This window comes from Microcebus murinus, chromosome 6, assembly GCF_040939455.1.
Source record: "Microcebus murinus isolate Inina chromosome 6, M.murinus_Inina_mat1.0, whole genome shotgun sequence".
NCBI classification, from domain to species: domain Eukaryota; kingdom Metazoa; phylum Chordata; class Mammalia; order Primates; family Cheirogaleidae; genus Microcebus; species Microcebus murinus.
This window is the reverse complement of record NC_134109.1, coordinates 73,367,329-73,388,308: the sequence shown is the minus strand read 5'-3', so window position 1 is coordinate 73,388,308 and position 20,980 is coordinate 73,367,329. Positions and strand designations below refer to the sequence as shown.

The following is a 20,980-nucleotide window of genomic DNA, read 5'->3' as shown; positions in this document are numbered from 1 at the left end:
ACAAAGGAAAAGGAAGGGCTGATGAGGGGAGTGGGGTACCAGATTTTATACACTTTAAGACAACAGAAGAGGCCAGGTGCGGTGGCTCAAGCCTGTAATCCTAGCTCTCTGGGAGGCCAAGGCTGGCGGATTGCTCAAGGTCAGGAGTTCAAAACCAGCCTGAGCAAGAGTGAGACCCCGTCTCTACTATAAATAGAAAGAAATTAATTGGCCAACTAATATATACAGAAAAAATTAGCCAAGCATGGTGGCACATGCCTGTAGTCCCAGCTACTCAGGAGGCTGAGGCAGGAAGATCTCTTGAGCCCAGGAGTTTGAGGTTGCTGTGAGCTAGGCTGACGCCCCGGCACTCACTCTAGCCTGGGCAACGAAGTGAAACTCTGTCTCAAAAAAATAAATAAAAAGACAACAGAAGAGGGTGCTCTAGAGCCATGAAATCTGAAAAGCTATCCTTAACAGTGTCTCTCCCTTCTAAAAGTTGGGAAAATTGATCTTACGTGAAGATGAGCAACAACAAAGGATCACAGTCAGATTCCATATGAAGATGTTATTATAAGGAAAAATATAGGAGCACTTTTATAATAAATTCCACAAAACATCCAAAAATATTTTATTACAATACAATTTCTCTGTTTAAGCACCTAACTAGAAATTCTACCCTCAGTCTTTAGGGGCTAAGAATAAAAAAGAACAGGTGTCAAGTCTCAATCCTGCTCAGAAACATCAATACATGCAAGGGGAAAAAAGTGGGTGGAGAGAATCTGAGAACACAGAAAGAGAGAAACCAATCCACACAGCTAATGTTCAACAACACTTCTCACAGGGATATTCGCTTCATCCCTTCTCTTCTCAAAGTCCTTATATCTTTATCATGGGTGTTATTTTGTGTCTCAGATAAAATGACAAAAAAGAGAGACATGAAAAGAGTAATTACCATCTGTTAGCAGAACCAGGGATCAGAGAGACGGCACAACTGTTCTCTCCATCCCCAACTCCTCGAACACTCTTTAGCTTTCCTTCAAATGACATACCCTCTGATCTAAACAGTAACCGCTATGTGGACATAAAACTGGGAAGAAGTTTCTACTTCCTAGATTCTTTATCAGAATGAAGTGCATAGGACTATCAGATCAATAAAACGCAACCAACTTTGAAAAACTTATTATGTAGTGCACTTACAATGATGACAGCCGCTGGGCTCTGATGGGTATTTACCTATCTGTCTCCCATGGTCAATTACCTCCTTCCTGTCACTTGATTCTCTGCATGTGGCCACATATCTCTTTGCTTTTTTTTTTTCTTTTTAAAAAAAATTCTTTTTTGCATTTTTTTTTTTTAGACAGAGTCTCACTCTCTTGCCCAGGTTAGAGTGCCGTGGCATCGCCTAGCTCACAGCAACTCCAACTCCTGGGCTGAAGCGATCCTTCTGCCTCAGCCTTCCAAGTAGCTGGGACTACAGGTATGTGCCACCATGCCCGGCTAATTTTTTCTATATATATTTTTAGTTGTTTGGCTAATTTCTTTCTATATTTTTTTAGTAGAGATGGGGTCTCACTCTTGCTCAGGCTGGTCTCATCTCGAACTACTGAACTTAAACGATCCGCCCGCCTTGGCCTCCCAGAGTGCTAGGATTACAGGCATGAGCCACCGCATCCAGCCTAAAATTATTTTTTTTTAATTTTTTGTTTGTGACAGAGTCTTACTTGGTTGCCCTGAGTAGAGTGCCATGGCATCAGTCTAGCTCACAGCAACCTCAAACTCCTAAGCTCAAGCAATCCTTCTGCCTCAGAGTCCCAGAGTGCTAGGATTACAGGTGTGAGCCACCATGCCCGGCCTCTCTCCCTTTTAGGTGCCTACTTTAAACAAAGACTGCCCATATACACACACACTACCAAATGAAAAGGAATGAGTCATTCAACCAATCATCTGAAAAGTCTTTCTTGGGGCATGTATTTTATTATATCTGACACTCAGGAAATAATTTCACGTAGGCTTCCACTTTCTAATTTACTCTCCTTTTCAGTTCTTCCCTGATGAAGAGTCTATAAAATAAATGTTTTCTCTTTTGTGTGCTGGCTGAAGTTTTGTACATAAAAATCTTTATCTTCAAGAGTACTTACAACATTAACATGAAGAGAAAGGGAGTGAGCACTCACAGGGGTCTTGTAAGCAGTTCTCTTAAAGTCCACAGAAACCAATGACAACGACTGCAAAAATCATACTTAGAGATTTCAAGTGCAAATATTTTGTAGCTAGAAATAAGATAGCATTGTTTGCCATGAAGACAAGCACGCGCATTCTACTGGAAACCTACTCTTGCTGCACAGCGCGTGGCATTGGACAGGTGCTAAGCTGGCACCCCCTTCTTCCCTGGCTGAACTGCCTCCTCTTGCTCCTCAGCCATCACACGAATGACATCATGGCTACATGTTAGCAAAAATTCCTTCTGATCCCTTGTACTTTCACCAGAAGGGAGAAACAAGAAAACGAAAATGCACTTCACAGCGGCAGAGAGATACGAGACATAATTTCCCCCACGACAGGACAGAATATCACTAGAATCTGCATTTCCCTTCTGCAGCTCTTTTCAAGTGTGACCTTTAGGAAGCTCTTCCAACATCAGGGAGGAAAAATCTTTAATTAAAAGAAAGGGCAGCAAAGACGGCTAAGGAAGGAAGCAAGCTTTTACCTTGCATTAGAAAAAGGTGGATTTTCTCAAAGCTCCCGATCCATAAAAACAAAATATAAATCCCAGGATCAGGCTTACGTAGCAGAGCACACAAGCTAAGGGCCTTGAAGCTGGGCCAGGGGACATGCAAGCCTGAACATCTGCATGTTCGTAAAATTCCCTTGGAGTTAGCAATACTAACATTATGTGTGCCGTACCTCTGCTTCATAGAAATTCAAAGCAACATTTAATTCCACCTTCTCTAGATCCCCACCCAACAGTCTCCGAATATGCATGGGGAAGAAGTACAAGTTAAACTCTAGTATTGCTCTCCTCTAACAAGGAGGCCTGTGAATTTAAAATTATAATCTTCTAAACTTTCAGGAAGAAAAAACCTGAAAAAGCTAAATCCAATCAGGACATAAGCTCTAGCTTTAGCAGAACAAAAATGTATCTTCCTGTAATGTGCTTCCTAGCACAAAAAGGCTCCTCTGCCTCAAAATAGTGCACTCCCCCCCCCCCGGGATTTCTATAGAGGCAATATTGACTATTGATTGGAGTGATTTGAAATTAAAAGTCATTCCCTGTGAGTATGACAATTTTGACAAGGATAGAAGAAAAGGAGATGTCTGGAATATATCATAAAAATAGATCCTAAACTGGCTATCTCAAAGACAGCCCCAGAGAATAAAGGGGACAGGGAAAAGGCCCCAGGAAACAGGGTCTGTTCCAGAGATAATGCCATGATCACCAGCAAGATAAACCTTGCTTCCTGCTACACAATCCCCAAGACTAGTCTTCAGTCATTATCCAGAGCAACTGGGTGCATTGAAAGGTCAAAAAAAGAAAGAAAAAAGACAGACTCCTACCTACCTCTAATGGTCCCAGTACCACTCAAAATGCAGTAAGACACTTTGGGAGGGTGAAGCAGGAGGATTGCTTGAGGCCATGAGTTCTAGACCAGCCTGGGTAATGTGGTGAGACCCTGTCTCTATAAAAAATAAATAAAAAATAATAATTTAAAAAACTAGTTGGGCGTGGTTGCTTGCACCTGTAGTCCCTACTACTTGGGAGCCTGAGGCAGGAGGATCACTTGAATCCAGGAATTCCAGGTTACACTGACCTATGATGCAGCCACTGCACTCTAGCCTGTGTGACAGAATGAGACCCTACCTCAAGAAAAAAAAAAGGAAAGTACCTCTTTAATTTGTTCTTTTAAAATAAATGTGTAGGCCGGGCATGGTGGCTCACACCTGTAATCCTAGCACTATGGGAGGCCAAGGCAGGCAGATTGCTCAAGGTCAGGAGTTCGAAACCAGCTTGAGCGAGACCCCGTCTCTACTAAAAATAGAAAGAAATTAATTGACCAACTAAAAATATATATACAAAAAAAATTAGCCGGGCATGGTGGCGCATGCCTATAGTCCCAGCTACTTGGGAGGCTGAGGCAGTAGGATCTCTTTGAGCCCAGGAGTTTGAGGTTGCTGTGAGCTAGGCTGATGCCACAGCACTCACTCTAGCCTGGGTAACAAAGTGAGACTCTGTCTCAAAAAATATATAAATAAATAAAATAAATGTGTATGTAAAGATATACCAGTTTTGGAGGTAGGAGACACAGGTAGCTATGGCAACAAAAATGTCACTGTATATGTAAACTGAAAATGTATACTATTTCCACAATCCAGAATATTAAGAAAGTAGACTAAATAAAAATCAATATATCATAGCAGGAAAATGCCTTAAAAACAAAATTAATATAGCAACCCAAAAGAAAAAAACTAGCAAAGTTTACTATTTATTACACATAATTCATTCAGTAGATGTAAGCTCTACTTTGACGCTAAGCCATTAATGTTCAGTAATAAGTGAAACTACGTTGAAATTTCACAAATATGATAATATCTACCAGACCTAGAGTTTGTACTACTATAAGCCAGTTTCAATAAACGTTTTCATCCAGAAATACCTGTATTAAGGATAAAATGTTAAACATCACATTAAGCTCACACATTTGCTAAGTATCCCTGGCCAGGACATATATGTTGGTGATCAGTCAGAGATAATGCCTCACACATCCAAAAAATTAAAAAGTCCAAAATCAAAAGAAGATTTTCCCTTGTAACTTTTTTCTCTGATTCCCACTTTTTTTTCTCTGTGGGTAAGAATGTACTATTCTAATAAAACAAGGGAAAGAGAAACACAAAAGAGAAGGAAGGGTGTATATCATTTCTCAAATTTTTTCCAGTCTGGTTTTGAAGTAACATTGACAATTCAGGAAGCAGTCAAATTGAGGAGTAAAGAGTTATAATCACTATCAAGATCTTATTGCTGCTGTTGTTTTTATCTACTCAGCTAAAGTTTGAACATACTCAGTTTTGCAAGCATTCCATGGTTGCTCAACGGCTGAAGTATGAAATGGATGATACACCCATTTGGAGAAATGTTGGACTGCTTACCCCACCTGCTGTTCACTGCTAAAACTGTGCTTTGGTTGCTGGTTTCATTTCAGCTGCAAGCAAACACATGTTCTATGCAGCAGATGATGTCCAGGACTGACCTGTAATTTCCTTTTATTGTTTTCGAGCTAGAAAAGGCCACGGAATTAATACAACCTTTATTTGACAGATGGACCAATTGTCCTTTATTTGACTAAGTCCAATAGCACTTACGCATTTGCTTTTAACTCTACTGTTCATTTCTTGCAAAAATAATTAAAAAAATCTTTCAATCAGAACTTTTTATAAAGAGAAGTTAAGCATCACCATCTCACAATCACTTTTAAGCAATTTGCACATCCAGAATATGTACTTACAGAGCACCACTGAATCTAACATTTAATTATAAAAAAAAAAAACACAAGGATGATTTCATTGATTATAACCTACAATGATGCCATTGTAAAACTGAGTGGTCTGTCTCTTAAAGACTGTTCACACTTAAATATTCTATGAGAGAGAGAGAATAAGAGTGAATTGATACTTGTTTGCTAAAGATGTCCCAAATTTAGAAAGAAAAAAAAGACAGTGAGAAGAGAAGGCATATAGGATACAAAAGTTTCCCAGTCTTTCTAATAGCACATATCACAGCAGCTTAGAATCCTTGATGTTTAAGGAATTAGAACTTGGGGAATGCGAGTCTGGCTTTTACAGCCAGTAGCATACTGTGGTGAAGCCACATCCATAGACTTTAGGATCCAGGACAGAGACCTCAATTTCTAAGTTATTTTGGTGGAAACCTTAAATTCCCATCTTCACATTTTACTACTCCACTATCTCTAAAGGTAGTAAGATATATATTGAATAAACTAGAAAAGCCTAGGCCAACAGATCTAAAGGACAAACTGCAATTCAACACAGCCTAACCATTTTGCTATATTAGAAAAGAAAGATATATATGCTTGATAAGAAAGCATGAAAAGCAGTCTACAAAAATTATAATTAGTTGTTTTGATTATTCATTAACAAGAAACTAAATCTTGTCCTAGAATTCAGAAACCTCAAATTCAAGTATCAATCTCACTACCAACTACTAGGCTGTAACAAAAAAAGGCCAAAATTCACCCAACTACTATTTCTTCACCTGCAAAACTACATTTAATATGACCTTCCTCCTTCCCAGGTAGGTACTGATAATTATTTAAATGTGAGGATTTCCTTCAAGCACAGGCTGAAGAAGCAGCTGGTTTTAGTTAAATTCGCTTTTTATTGTTTAACTTATTTCTTACTCATAAAAGTAATACATGCTCATGGCAACAAAATAAAAATTCAAATAGTTCAGAAAGATATTAAGGAAAAAAAGAAAAGTTTCCTCATTCTCCTTATCTCCTAGTCATAATCCACAAAGATAGCTACTATCTATATTTAGTATATACCTTTCCAGAAATGCTCTAAACACATGTATGAAAATGGAATAATACTGTACTACCTTTTGTGAAGTAACTTTTTCCCTCTACATTGAACATTTTTTCCTACCTGCCCCATTCTTTAACAGCTGCATGGTATTCTTCTGCCTAGGCATAACCATAATTAACCAGTCCTTCTTTTTTTATTTTTTTTGAGACAGACTCTCACTCTTGCCCAGGCTAGAGTGCCGTGGCGTCAGCCAAGCTCACAGCAACCTCAAACTCCTGGGCTTAAGCAATCCTCCTGCCTCAGCCTCCCGAGTAGCTGGGACTACAGGCATGCGCCACCATGCCCAGCTAATTTTTTCTATATATTTTTAGTTGACCAATTAATTTCTTTCTATTTTTAGTAGAGATAGGGTCTTGCTTTTGCTCAGGCTGGTCTCAAACTCCTGAGCTCAAACGACCCGCCAACCTCAGCCTCCCAGAGTGCTAGGATTACAGGCGTGAGCCACCGCACTGGCCAACCAGTCCTTCTTCAAAGAGATTTAGGAAGTTGTTTCCCTATACTAAATAATGCTGTAATGAACAATCCTCTGCTTGTTTATTTGCTAATTTATTCAGACATATCTGTGAAACAAATTGCCAGATATAGAATTGCTGGGCCACAGGCTAACTTTTTATGTCAAATTGCTTCATTTATGGATTTATCAACTCCTATCAAGAAAATAGAAGAGTATCCAAATTCAGTCAATCTGAGTATGATTGATGCATTTTTTAAGAGATGGAGTCTCACTCTGTTGCCCAGGTTGCAATGCATTAGCACAATCATGGCACTCTGCAGCCTCAGACTCCTGGGGTCAAGTGATCCTCCCATCTCAGCCTCTCAAATAGCTGGAATTATAGGCATGAGCCACCACACCCAGCTCAATGCTTTTTCTTTTTTTATAAAACATAGTTTAAAGGGTTTTTTCTGTATATACAGGTAGTTTCATTAGGAAGCCTACCTCCAAAAAGCTTGACGTAGATGTTTAAATATTTTAAGCAACTTAATTTATGTTTCCACCATCCGTTTGAAGCAAATAAAGAACCTATGATTTCTATTTGGCAAAAGAAACAAAATTAATAATAATAACAACATTGAGGCACAAGAAATACTCTGTCCCAGGTTAGTACTGATCTAATTTAACAGCCATAAAGGAATACTACTAAAAATCTGGTATGTTTTCATTCTTCTCTGCTAGGTTAAAAATAATAATAATTTCTCTAATTTCATTATACTATACATAGAACAAACACAGCACACTATAAATAAATTTTGGTCAAAATTTAAACTATTTAGGAAAGAGTTAAGAAAAAAGCAAAAAGAATAAACACTAAAATTTCTTGTGGAATCTACATTTCAAATATCATTTTTGGGGGGAGTAGGGGGATGGACAGAGACTCACTCTGTTCCCCGGGCTAGAGTACTGTGGCATCAGCCTAGCTCACAGCAACCTCAAACTCCTGGGCTCAAACAATCCTCCTGCCTCAGCCTCCCAAGTAGCTAGGATTACAGGCATGTGCCACCATGCTTGGCTAATTTTTCCAAATATTTTTAGTTGGCCAATTAATTTCTTTCTATTTTTAGTAGAGACAGGGGTCTTGCTCTTGCTCAGGCTGGTTTACAACTCCTGACCTTGAGCAATCCACCTGCTTGGCCTCCCAGAGTGCTAGGATTACAGGTGTGAGCCACCGCGCCTGGCCTCAATTATTGTTTTTTTAAAAGTATGAATTAAAAATTATTTACGAATTATGTGGTCAGATAACAGAAAAAAAATTATATATAATTTTATATGTAAAATTTTAATTTAATAATTGACCCAAAAAATGGCAAAGGTAAAAGTGGCAAGGAATCCAAAGTACAGTCAAAATATGAATCAAGCTTGCATGATACATAAAACAAATGAGTTTAGAACTGATAAAAAGAGAACAGAATAGTAAAAAGGGTTTCTACAGATATAAACCTCTGGGTACTATAATTTCTGTTTTATTCTCACAGTTTAAAAAGCCTGTGGTTTGTATTAAATTGGAAAGCTTAATAGACTTAGAAGAAGGAAAATATAAAATCCAATGTAATTTTAAGCTCTTGTATAAATCTGGCCCTTGGGACAGCAATGGATTTTTAGTTAGTGAGCTGTCAACCACCAAAAAAAGGTACTCCAAATAGTGCCAGGAAGGCAAAAGAAACATAAAGGCTTCCTCTACCTGTACACCCAAAATGACACTGCCTCAAAACACACCCTTTCTCTAGGTTCACCCCATTTGCCTTCTAAATTACCTTCTAAAGCTATCACATTAAACAAACATTGAACTCTTTCTAAAAATCAGTGCTGTATCATGTACAGGCTTTCAAGGAGCTTACAATTAAGAAAGCAGGCATCTGAGTAAATATTTAACTATAATAAAATACAGAATGAAAATAAGTGCTATATTTACAAAGTACAAAATTGCTAACTGAGGAAAATCTGGAGCACCACCAAGAAAGGCGGTATTTGAGGTGAGCATGTGAAGATGAATAAGATTTTGAAATATGAAAAGTGTCAGAAGGAAATGTAATTTACTAGAGTTTTGGTTGCAAACTATAGAAAACAATTCTGGCAAATTTAGGCAGAAAAGGAATTTGCTAAAAGAATTTCAGGTAGCTCATAAAACTGATAAGTCTAGAGAACCAAGCTGAATAAAAAACAAGCGGGAAACAGGCAGCTGAGAACTCAACCACAGTAACTTAAGAGAAATAGACTGCGGTAGTCAGGATGCCATGGTAACTGCCATAGTGAATAATCTCTAAGTGTCCCTGCATCTATATAGCATTGCCTCAAAATTCAAAGCCTAATAAAGGACATTATTGGGTCAATTGATGAAATCTCTGTAATGTTAGGTAACTACATCATAGTGATGTTAATGTTCTGATTCAGATAATTGCGCTATAGTTATTTAAGAGATTTCCCTGCTTTTAGGAAATACACACTGAAGTGTTTACAGATAAAGGGCCATCAGAGCCACCATTTAATCTTAAAGGTTTGGGGGGAGAGGTGGGGAGGGGGAAGGAGGGGGAGAGAGAGAGACAGAGACAGAGTGAAGGCAAGAAGCACAAGGCACTCAACCGTCCAAACTCAAGTGATCCCCTTGCTCCACCAAGCCTGTGTTTGTACTTACACAGTGCATGACAACACATAATCCCACCACCCACAGATAATCCCTACTATTTTTATATGCATCGTCTTGCCTACCTGTCTTCTCTTATTGTATAATCACAGCATATTTGTTGAATCCTCCTTTCAAAACGGAATATATTTATGTTTCTGATAATACCCAACTGTAAAAAACCTGAATAAAGGAAAAGAGAAAGTTCCACATAATCCCTATATTTTCCCACTCCAAACACAGACTAACAGTTTGATATATATTCTTTTTTTTTTTTTTTTTTTTTTGAGACACAGTCTCACTTTGTTGCTCAGGCTAGAGTGAGTGCCGTGGCGTCAGCCTAGCTCACAGCAACATCAAACTCCTGGGCTCAAGCAATCCTCCTGCCTCAGCCTCCCAAGTAGCTGGGACTACAGGTATGCGCCACCATGCCCGGCTAATTTTTTCTATATATATTAGTTGGCCAATTAATTTCTTTCTATTTATAGTAGAGACGGGGTCTTGCTCTTGCTCAGGCTGGTTTCAAACTCCTGACCTCGAGCAATCCTACCGCCTTGGCTTCCCAGAGTGCTAGGATTACAGGCGTGAGCCACCATGCCCGGCCTGATATATATTCTTATATCCTTTCAGAGTTTTAACTGCATACATATATAATTTTCACATAAATATCATATGATCTTTTTTTACTTAAAAGTCTATGACAGGCCGGGCGCGGTGGCTCACGCCTGTAATCCTAGCTCTCTGGGAGGCCGAGGCGGGCGGATTGCTCGAGGTCAGGAGTTCGAAATCAGCCTGAGCAAGAGCGAGACCCCGTCTCTACTATAAAATAGAAAGAAATTAATTGGCCAACTAATATATATATGCAAAAAATTAGCCGGGCATGGTGGCGAATGCCTGTAGTCCCAGCTACTCGGGAGGCTGAGGCAGGAGGATTGCTTGAGCCAGGAGTTTGAGGTTGCTATGAGCTAGGCTGACACCATGGCACTCACTCTAGCCTGGGCAACAAAGCGAGACTCTGTCTCAAAAAAAAAAAAAAAAAAAAGTCTATGACAGGCTGGACATCGTGGCTCACGCCTGTAATCCTACCACACTGGGAGGCTCAGGCGGCAGGATCACTCAAGGTCAGGAGTTCAAAACCAGCCTGAGCAAGAGCGAGATCCTGTCTCTACTAGAAATAGAAAGAAATTAATTGGTCAACTAAAAATATATAGAAAAAATTAGCCGGGCACGGTGGCGCATGCCTATAGTCCCAGTTACTCAGGAGGCTGAGGCAGAAGGATTGCTTGAGCCCAGGAGTTTGAGGTTGCTGTGAGCTAGGCTGATGCCACAGCACTCTAGCCTGGGCAACAGAGTGAGACTCTGTCTCAAAAAAAAAAAGTCTATGACAAGGCCAGGTGCAATGGCTCATGCCTATAATCCTAGCATTCTGGGAAGCTGAGGCGGGAGGTTCATTTGAGCTCAGGAGTTCAAGACCAGCCTGAGCAAGAGCAAGACCCCATCTCTACCAAAAAGAAAAAGGGAAAAAAAAAGTCTATGAGAACAAAAAAGTCTGTAACATCTTTCCAGTTGTGAGGAAAGAATATAGATCAAAATGTTAACAATGGGGCCAGGCGCGGTGGCTCACGCCTGTAATCCTAGCACTCTGGGAAGCCGAGGCGGGTGGATTGCTCCCGGTCAGGAGTTTGAAACCAGCCTGAGCAAGAGCGAGACCCCGTTTCTACCATAAATAGAAAGAAATTAATTGGCCAACTGATATATATAGAAAAAATTAGCCGGGCATGGTGGCGCATGCCTGTAGTCCCAGCTACTCAGGAGGCTGAGGCAGTAGGATCGCTTGAGCCCAGAAGTTTGAGGTTGCTGTGAGCTAGGCTGATGCCATGGCACTCAATCTAGCCTGGACAACAAAGCGAAACTCTGTCTCAAAAAAACAAACAAACAAACAAACAAAAATGTTAACAATGGTTATTTCTGGCTGGGCACGGTGGCTCACACCTGTAGTCCTAGCACTCTGGGAGGCTGAGATGGGCGGATTGCTCAAGGTCAGGAGTTCAAAACCAGCCTGAGCAAGAGCGAGACCCTGTCTCTACTATAAATAGAAAGAAATTAATTGGCCAACTAATATATATAGAAAAAATTAGTCAGGCATAGTGGCACAAGCCTGTAGTCCCAGCTAATCGGGAGGCTGAGACAGGAGGATTGCTTGAGCCCAGGAGTATGAGGTTGCTGTGAGCTAGGCTGACACCACAGCACTCACTCTAGCCTTGGCAACAAAGTGAGACTCTGTCTCAAAAAAAAAAATAAAATAAATAATGGTTATTTCTGGATGATGATATTAAATGTAATTTTTATTTTCCTCATGGTATTTTTCTGCTACTTAACAGTAGAATGAAACTTTTACATGAAACTTTTAACTTCAGGATATAACTTTTAACCTCTGTGATATTAAAGAGCAGGAAAGGCAATAAAGACTAATTTGATAACATGGGGAGACATGTAGAGAGAGAGACAAATTTTAATTGAAGAAATCATATAATAGAGATCACAATGTAGTGTGTGTCAAGCACACATAAGTTGACATCACCCAGCATGTCGTAAGAAACTGTAAACTATAAATCAGGTGCTGAAATCTTCAGATGAAAACCGTCCCATGAAATGACAGAGGAAGAACCTCTGAAAACCCATTCTGCCACAAAACCAACAAGAACACTGCCAAAAATTGTCAAAATCAACTCTTTCAAAATTCTGAAATGTAACCAAAGCCTTGTCAAAACCCAAGGAGTATTTATTAACAAAAAAATAGCTAAATTTCAGTATTAACAGCAACTTGCCCTATTCCCCCATCTTACTCTACCCAGTTCTGCAATATCTTTGAAAACCAACAGCTTCACAACTATGGTGACTATGGAAAGCAGCAGCCTTGCAGCCCCTGGAGAGAGCAGAAAAGCTTGCCCCAATCCCAGAAAGCTGTCACTGTTTAGCCCTTCTGGCAGCTCTGTGAAAAGTTCCATTCTCAGCCCTTGTCTTTATTCCCCCAGTCTCAGAACTCACTCTATGCAAACAGGCCTATCACCAGAGAGTTTGCTGAAAACAATCAGCAGCAAAGGTTTAAAATCACAGCAACCTGAGTCAGTGATATCAGGTGAGAATCAAAAAAGACTGACAAAAAACTTAAAAGGAAAAACTGAGGAACAGAATGTTCAAGAGGGCTTTGTAAAGCTTGAATATATTCCTGGGAATCTAGGCCATTTATGTGTGCAAGCGACTTAGCCCATTTTTCATTGCTATAAAGAAAATACCTGAGGCTGGGTAATGTATAAAGAAAAGAGACTTATTTGGCCCAGGGTTCTGCAGACTGTACAAGCAGCATGGTGCCAGCATCTGTTTCTGGTGAGGGCTTTCTGGAAACTGACAATCACAGCAGAAGGTAAATGGGGAGCAGGCACATCACATGGCACAAGAGGAAGCAAGAGAGAGAGAAGGGGTTCCCACATTCTGTTAAAATAACCAGCTCTTGAGTGAACTACTAAAGCAAGAACTCACTCATTATTGTGGGGAGGATACCAAGCCGTTCATGAGGAATCTGCCCCCATGACCCAAACACTTCCCACTAGGCCCTACCTCCAACACTGGGAATCAAAGTTCAACATGAGATTTGGAGGGGACAAACATTCAAACCATATCATCAAGGTGTGGCCATGCCCAGAAAAAAGCTGAGAAGGCCCTAATCTCTCACCTCTGACTGCCTGTAAGGCTCTAAGCAGGGAGGAAGTGAAGACTAAGGCAGAGTTGTGAATTTCCTACCAGAGCACTGAACCCCAACCCAGAGAGAACACCTCAGCAAAAGCTGGTAGACTTGATGCTTCAAGGCACTTAGAGAAATTTTAAATGCAAAAAAGAGAATATCTTATTCAATAAATAATCAAATTTTAAATATTCTAAACACATATGTCCATGTGTATGTATGAATGAGTGTGTCATTTGCATCTGACCTACACACTATAAGAAGACCCTGTGTGAAAAGGACATCACAGTAGCAGAGAGACTATAAATATAATAACTACTTTTTATTGTATTCATCTAATTTTAGTCTTTACAACAACTGTGTAAAGTAGACACACCTTTTACGGTTAAGGAAACGCCAGTAATTTTCCAGAGATTTTACAACTAGTAACTAAGAGTTTAAAGGTAGGATTCTAACAAGTCTTGGGCTCCAAAACACACAGTATTGACCACCATATGCCTCTCCCTGAAGGAAAGAGGAAAAAAACACCATATACCTCTCCCCTAAAGGAAAGAGGAAAAAAGTGGGAGAAAAAGATAGGGAGAGAAAGAAAGGGGATAGTCAAAAAGATGAATACCTACTTAGTGTTGAGAGGTTATATCCCAGTTATTTCTGTCTATAAATGTATCTACTTGAAATAATTATTGCTATTCGTCCATAATTCTTCAACTCTAATCCTTAAGTTTTCAGAGATCCCCCTCTGCACAGAATCACAGTGGTGCCACCCACTAAGGGAGACACCCCACTGTCCTCCATCGCCCAGGTCACCAAACAGAAAACTACTGAGGCTCAAACCTGAACCCTCCCCACCCCCACTGCCACCACCAACTCTGTCTAAAAACCCTCTACTTTAAGCAGACTTCCATGTTGTAGAAATGAAAACCAAATCAACTTGTCTGCTTATTTTTTCCTTCCAAGGTACATAACATATGATACATGCTTTTAAAATAATATTTGCTGGCTACTTCTTAATTCAATGATTCCCTTGGCTGACCACTAGAAGAAGAGAAAACAAACAAATACTGTGTTAAAACTTTAGGAGTTGTTCTACACGATCATAGTATTGCTGACATTAAACAAGAAAGCAGCAGCAAAACAAAACACACTTGGGAAAGGGGGTGTGGAACAGTAAGGGAAAATAGGAAGCCAAGCTTTGTTTTTGGCATAATACTTTTTTCAGTATTTTTTCAGCAAGTTTTATTTCCAGAAAAATCATAACTTCCTTGGAAGGACTTGAAGTTTGTGTATCTGTAACAGGGATTAAGATTTCTTCAATAATGTTAAGACTAGTCTTTAGCCCAAATTTTAAACAAAGACACGTTTCTTTTATTGGCTTTGTAGAAAAAGGAAAAAATGATGTTGGCATATCCCAGTGCTCAATATCATGAATCCAGCTCACCAGAATGTAAACTCTAGATTCACAATAGAACTATAAATTCTAAATCCCCTACACAAAATGAAATTCACACCGCATTAAACTTAAGCATGAATATTAGCTAAATATTTTTAATTTTCCCAAAATGTAGCTGTTAATGGTCCTTTCAAGCCAGAAATTATAGAAATCTTAATGTAATGACTATGTTTGTTTCGCAGAATATACATCCAATAACAAAGTCTCTCAGCATTAGTAACTTTGCACAGCTAAATACAGAACTAGAGGAATCAAAGCACTGATAATCCAAAAGAATATATATGATTTTTGTAACAGCCCTGCCATCTTAATTATGCTTTTGCTTAGGTTAATATTAAAATGTTTGTGGCCAGGTGCGGTGGCTCACGCCTGTAATCCTAGCACTCTGGGAGGCCGAGGCAAGTGGATTGCTTGAGGTCAGGAGTTCGAAACCAGCCTGAGCAAGAGCGAGACCCCGTCTCTACTAGAAATAGAAAGAAATTAATTGGCCAACTTATATAGAAAAAATTAGCCGGGCATGGTGGCGCATGCCTGTAGTCCCAGCTACTCGGGAGGCTGAGGCAGCAGGATTGCTTGAGCCCAGGAGTTTGAGGTTGCTGTGAGCTAGGCTGACGCCTCGGCACTCACTCTAGCCTGGGCAACAAAGCGAGATTCTGTCTCAAAAAAAAAAAAAGAAAAAGAATAAAAAATGTTTGCTTAGGCTAATATTAAAATGTCCCTCAATATAAGTTTGACTTAGTACTAAAGGAATATGGGTCAGGCTGGGTGCAGTGGCTCACGCCTATCATCTCAGCACTTAGGGATGCCAACTGGGAAGGATCATTTGAGGCCGGGAATTCAAAACAGCCTGGGCAATAGTGAGACCAGGTTTCCACAGAAAATAATAAATAAATTTTTAAAATTTTTTTCAAAATAAAAAGAAATATGGATCAGATATATTTGTATCAGTCCTTAATGGCAACAGAACTCAAAGGTAGGATTCAATTTTTACAACAATTTTTATAATATTCTATTATATTTTGAAATTTTTATGCCATTTTCACATACCAATGATGTAAGATGGATGGCAGGAAACAGTATCCTTGGGAGTACTGTTCTTCACAGAAATTGTCTTTTAAGCAATTTAAGGTTGACAAGATAAGGTAGGTGGAATTATAACAGCAGCATCCCAGCAGCATCAGGATAAAATACACACATCAGTTTGTACGTTTTTCAACATCCTTTGACAAAACCCACTCAAAAGTGAAATATTATCCATAACAATTATCCATGCACTGCCCCATAACACCTTTAAAGAAAATGTTCAGAACAACAAAGCTACTGATTATTTCCATCCAAAAGAAAAAGTATTACAGCATTTACTCTTGGAAATTCACCACCCCCTATGCCACCCACCCCTGCCTGCCACAAACACGGCTTCTAACAAAGGAAAATAAAATTTAAAAGCAAATTAATCCAGTGCCCTAATAATTGATAGCTTCTACAAAATAGAAATATCAGTATGGTCTTTATTTCTCCCTTTGATATTTAAAGTGCATCAGAAATAGGGACATCTTCATAGAAAACACCTTTACAACCACTTAATTTCTAGGAAAAGACTAGTAAGTCATGCCGTGGTATGGTTAGGATCAAAAGACCTACACAACCTCTCTAGAGGTCACTTGCACAATGCTGTGAAAAGTAATCACAATTTTTTTCTGGAAAAAACATGAAAAAAGCAGCAGTGACTTAGTACCTAGTCCCCCAGGAAACATAGGCCAGTGGTATGGAATTATGAGCTTGCCCTTTCCCATCATAGCAACAGTCTAAAGCAAAGATAGTAACACTATTAAAAAATGGCAAAAACTGTTTGTTTTTTGTAGAGACGGGGTCTCACTCTTGCTCAGGCTGGTTTCAAACTCCTGACCTCAAGTGATCCTCCTGCTTTGGTCTTTCATATTCATTTTAAAACTATATCTAATAAAAGATAAGATAGCTGTTTATAGCTGCACTAAGGAAAACCATTTTTTTTCTGGCCAAACTTTTGCTTTAAACAATAACACAAATCCCTTGCCTGAGTAGTTATTAATACTAGATCCTTTGGAAATTTTCATTTCATTCAGTAAAAGGGTATCTCTAACTTTGTGTTCAAGTTTAGTGTGAACTTGGAAGAAGAAACTATGTCAAATCAAAGTTACTGGCAGGTTTCTAAGGCACTTGTTCTTTCATTGTTTCTGAAAGGAGTCACCTGCATCATGTCAGCCAGGTAGAGACTGAGAGCCTGTTAAAGCTCAATCTCAAATGACAGCCTCTAGACTGCATTTTCCCTTTTTTCACAAGCCTGAAGCAAATTGGTTAGAACCTGAACATGCTTAAGTACGCCCTTGCGGGATTTGAGAACAAAGAAGCCTCAGGAAGGTCAATCGATCTTGTCCCATTTAATCTTCGGACACCAAGAATGGGATTCTTAGCAGGATTGAATATGAACAGTACTTCAGAATGTGGGAAGTGCAAGGATCATCAGAGGCCACCAACCCAAACCAAAATGAAAGAATAACCTGCCCAACATTACATTGCTTCCTCTAGCTTTGGTGCAAAAACCTAATGAAGTAATGGTGAGTTTCTGATGCAATTATAGGGCAAAAGAAAAAAATAAAAATGGTGAGGGTGGCTGCAGCTGTCATTTATGCCACAGCACTGTGCCAGGCATTTACATACACCTACACATTTAATCACTAAACCGTAAAGTGAGAAAGCCCTAAATACAGTATAAGATGGAATTTTTTTCTGTGAGCAGGTCTTTTAAAAAGAAAAAAAAAATGAATAAATGATGGAATTTTTAAGACCATCCCAACAACAGATAAAAGCCTAAATTTTTAATAGAATGGATTACAATATTTGCTCAAATTTTTTTAAAGTTATATTATTCTCTCTCTAAATGACATATCATTTTACTTAATTTAGTTCAACAGAGATGAAGACGACAGAAGCACCTTCACTCAATTCAACAAGGTAGACACTCATTAGTAGAGACTTTCTGTGCTAGACACCACAGTTAGTATCAAAGTTACCATTACTACAATTACTATTAAAGCATGATCCCTGCAGCCAATGATTGGCTACTTTATCCTAGGTAAAGTGGTGACTGGTTCAGAAAAATGTAAGAGGTAAAATGTAGTTGATTCAAGGGCAGGTTGGCATAAATCCCAGCTCTACCACTAGCTGTGAAAGCTTAAGCAAGTGAGTTAACCTATAAAAATAAAGCTTGTGTGTGTATGTACATAAGAGTTGCTTGCTATAAAGACAAAATGTGATAAATAGTGGACACTAAGTTGGTCTTAGTTTCTGTCATTTAGTTCCTCAAACTCAGAGGTAAACTGACCCTAAAAATGTCTCTATACCTCACTCAAGTTTTGCTTATTACCTACCTTAATCCTAACAAGGTTAAGTCTGTTACACTTAAAGTTTTATAGTAGTTTTTCCAACTCTGTATTGCTGGATACAACTACCATCTTTAGAGATATCTTACCTACTATGCCCTTAAGATACTGCAAATATTTTAGTATCAGGGCTGCATTAAAAAAAAGAATCTTTTAATTTGCATGTATAAGAATTCAGAATATATAAAGACTGTCTTGTACTACAACTATTAAAATAACAGAATGGCTCATAAAAAGGCAGTAATCAAACTCCTTAAACTGAAATGTAAGTAGCATAAGAGTTTGCCCACATATATATAATCCCTTGTTCCAATCTCTGAGAAATTTCCTTTCATGAATCTGTGAATAAGACTGATGATATTGCTATTAGAACGCAGAACCTGACTGCTCATTTAGGACTGAAAATTCAAAACGAAGCCTAGTAACCCCTGATTTCTACACATGCATGTATAATAAAAGAGAACCACGCTATTAAAAAGATAACTATGCACCTGGCCCCGCCCCAAAATACTAGAGTCCAGTTTGTAGAGGAAATTCTTTCATTAGACAGTTTCACTATGCGCCTACCGTATGCCAGGCACTGCATAGGCAGTGAACAAAACTGACCAAAAAAGCCCTTCCCTCCTAGTAACAGGAATGCGGCCCTCTGGGGCGAGGCTGCCCTGGTCCCGGCGCCCAGAGACCGAGCCCTGGCCGCGCCTCCCTCGGCCTCTGGGCCCTCAACCATCACGGGCCCGCGGGGCAGGCAGGGGAAGGCCGTCACCGGACCGCCTGCTCCAGCCCGGCTGGGAGGCAGCGCCGGGCGCCACGTGCACACCCGGGCGCGCGCCCCCGCCGCCTTCCGCTCGTCCCGCGCAGGCGCCGCCGCAGCCCTCGTCGCGCGCGCCCTCACGCTCGCCCGCGGCTCTCGGCTCGCGGGTCTGGACCCACGGTCCCGGCCCCGCCTGCCCCGGTCCCACGGGGCCCCGGCCCCGCCACCCGTCGCTTCTTACCGGCGCGCTGGCCCCGGCGCCCCGACCTCCCCGGCCTCCGCGGTCCCGGCGGCCGCCTCTCGGGGCGCCTCCTCCTCGGCCGCCGCGGAAGCCCCTGCCGCGACCCCTGCGGCCGCCGCCGTCCCCGCCGCCGCCGCCTCTCGCCACCGCCGCGGCGGCTCCCGCCCGCTCGCTGTGGCGGTCTCCGCCGGGCCGTTCGCGGCCGGGCCGCCGCCCGCGGCCGCCCCGAGCTCCTCGCTCCGCCTGCATCGGGCCGCCGCCGGCGGAGCTGCGCGCGAGGGAGCCGGGCCGCCGCGGAGACGCCCTGGCCCCACCGGAAGCGGCGCACGGAGGAGCAGGCAGCGAACGGCCCCGGTGGCGGCGAGGCGCGGGGTGCTGGGCCGGGGTGGGAGCCGGCGGCGGCGGGGCGGGGCGCGAACCCGGGCACCGGGAAGGCTGGGGACGCGGAGGGACGGCCGGGCTGGCGGGGGATCTGTAGGGTACGCCTCAAAGCACCGGAGATGGGCGGGTGGGGCCGTGGTGAGTAAAGGGACAAGTCGTAAAGTCTGTACGGTATGACCTCGTTTTTGTAAAAAATAAAAAACTTGAGGCTTATTTTTGCATAAGAAAAGGTCTGTCCCCATAATATGCTGAAATAATAATAAAAAAAGAAAATAGAAAAGGTCTGAACAAGTATATATCAAAATGTTAGCAGTGGCTAATTGCTGAGATTTCCAGTGAGTTAATTTTTTTTCTTCTATTTAATCTTCTGATTTTCAAGAATGAATGTGTAATGTTTAAAAATTATACTGAAGTCAGGTCAGGGTTGAGAAGGAGGTAGGGATGTTAAAAAGGGATGGGTGTCGCAGGTGAAAGGTGGAGTGCTGCAACCGGGAGTAGAGAGAACAGTGCAAAATCGGGAGATGGCTGGAAGGGGCTTCTAAGTCCTCAGGAGAACTTTTTTAGAAATGACTGCTGTTGCAGCTATATAGGTCATACATGAGCACATGAGTATTCAATTTTCATAACAGCCCTGTGAGGGTAGGTAGTACTGTTATCCTTATTCTGCAGATAAGGTAAAAACCCTAGAGAGGTAGGCAGTGGTGGAACTGGCCTTCTAAGTCAAGCAGTCTCACTCCAGTCCATTCTTCTAACCAAGGAGAAGGGAAGGGGAACAGTTGCTTTATACAGGTGCATGGAAGCCATTTTTACTTTGTACTACAGAAACCACATGAAAATAATGAAAGCAAGGGCTAAAACATGAGCCTAGCAAAAGAAGGTTTTCTTCCTTGCCAGTACTTTTCTAGTCCTTTCCTATAGCCATATATAGTTAGCACTGTTCATTGCTTCTAATTGTGTACCATGAGTCAGGCACGTTGTGATGCCCTGAAGTTAAAAAAGAAAAAAACATCGTCCCTGACCTCAAGTAGCTCACTACCCACAAGGAAGATAATCCTGTAAACAGATGATTACTGTACAGTATTGCTGAGTGCAGTGAAAGGGTCAAGGTCAAGGCCCAAAGAAGAAATGTTAAACTGTGCTTAAATGGGTTACTCAAGGCTTCATGAGAAATAGACCCCTGTAAAGCCTGATGGTTGAGCAATTTGCCTGATTGATAAATGGGAGTAGGGGGGCTTTTGGAGGCAGAGGGAAGCACTGAAGGATTAACTTGAGAGAAACAGTCTAAAAAATAATGACACTTG

The 20,980-nt window shown here is 40.9% G+C and overlaps 1 protein-coding gene across 1 annotated transcript in view; it reads right to left on the bottom strand.

Moving 5' to 3' along the window:
- The window catches only part of AVEN (apoptosis and caspase activation inhibitor), a 160,121-nt gene extending 140,454 nt beyond the window's left edge, over positions 1–19,667 (bottom strand). The window contains exon 1 of the mRNA XM_020285938.2: positions 19,299–19,667. Coding sequence (XP_020141527.2) covers positions 19,299–19,547 — 249 coding nt within the window. The 5' untranslated portion in view covers positions 19,548–19,667. The remainder of the gene's footprint in view (positions 1–19,298) is intronic.
- Between the last annotated feature and the right edge of the window lie 1,313 nt (positions 19,668–20,980).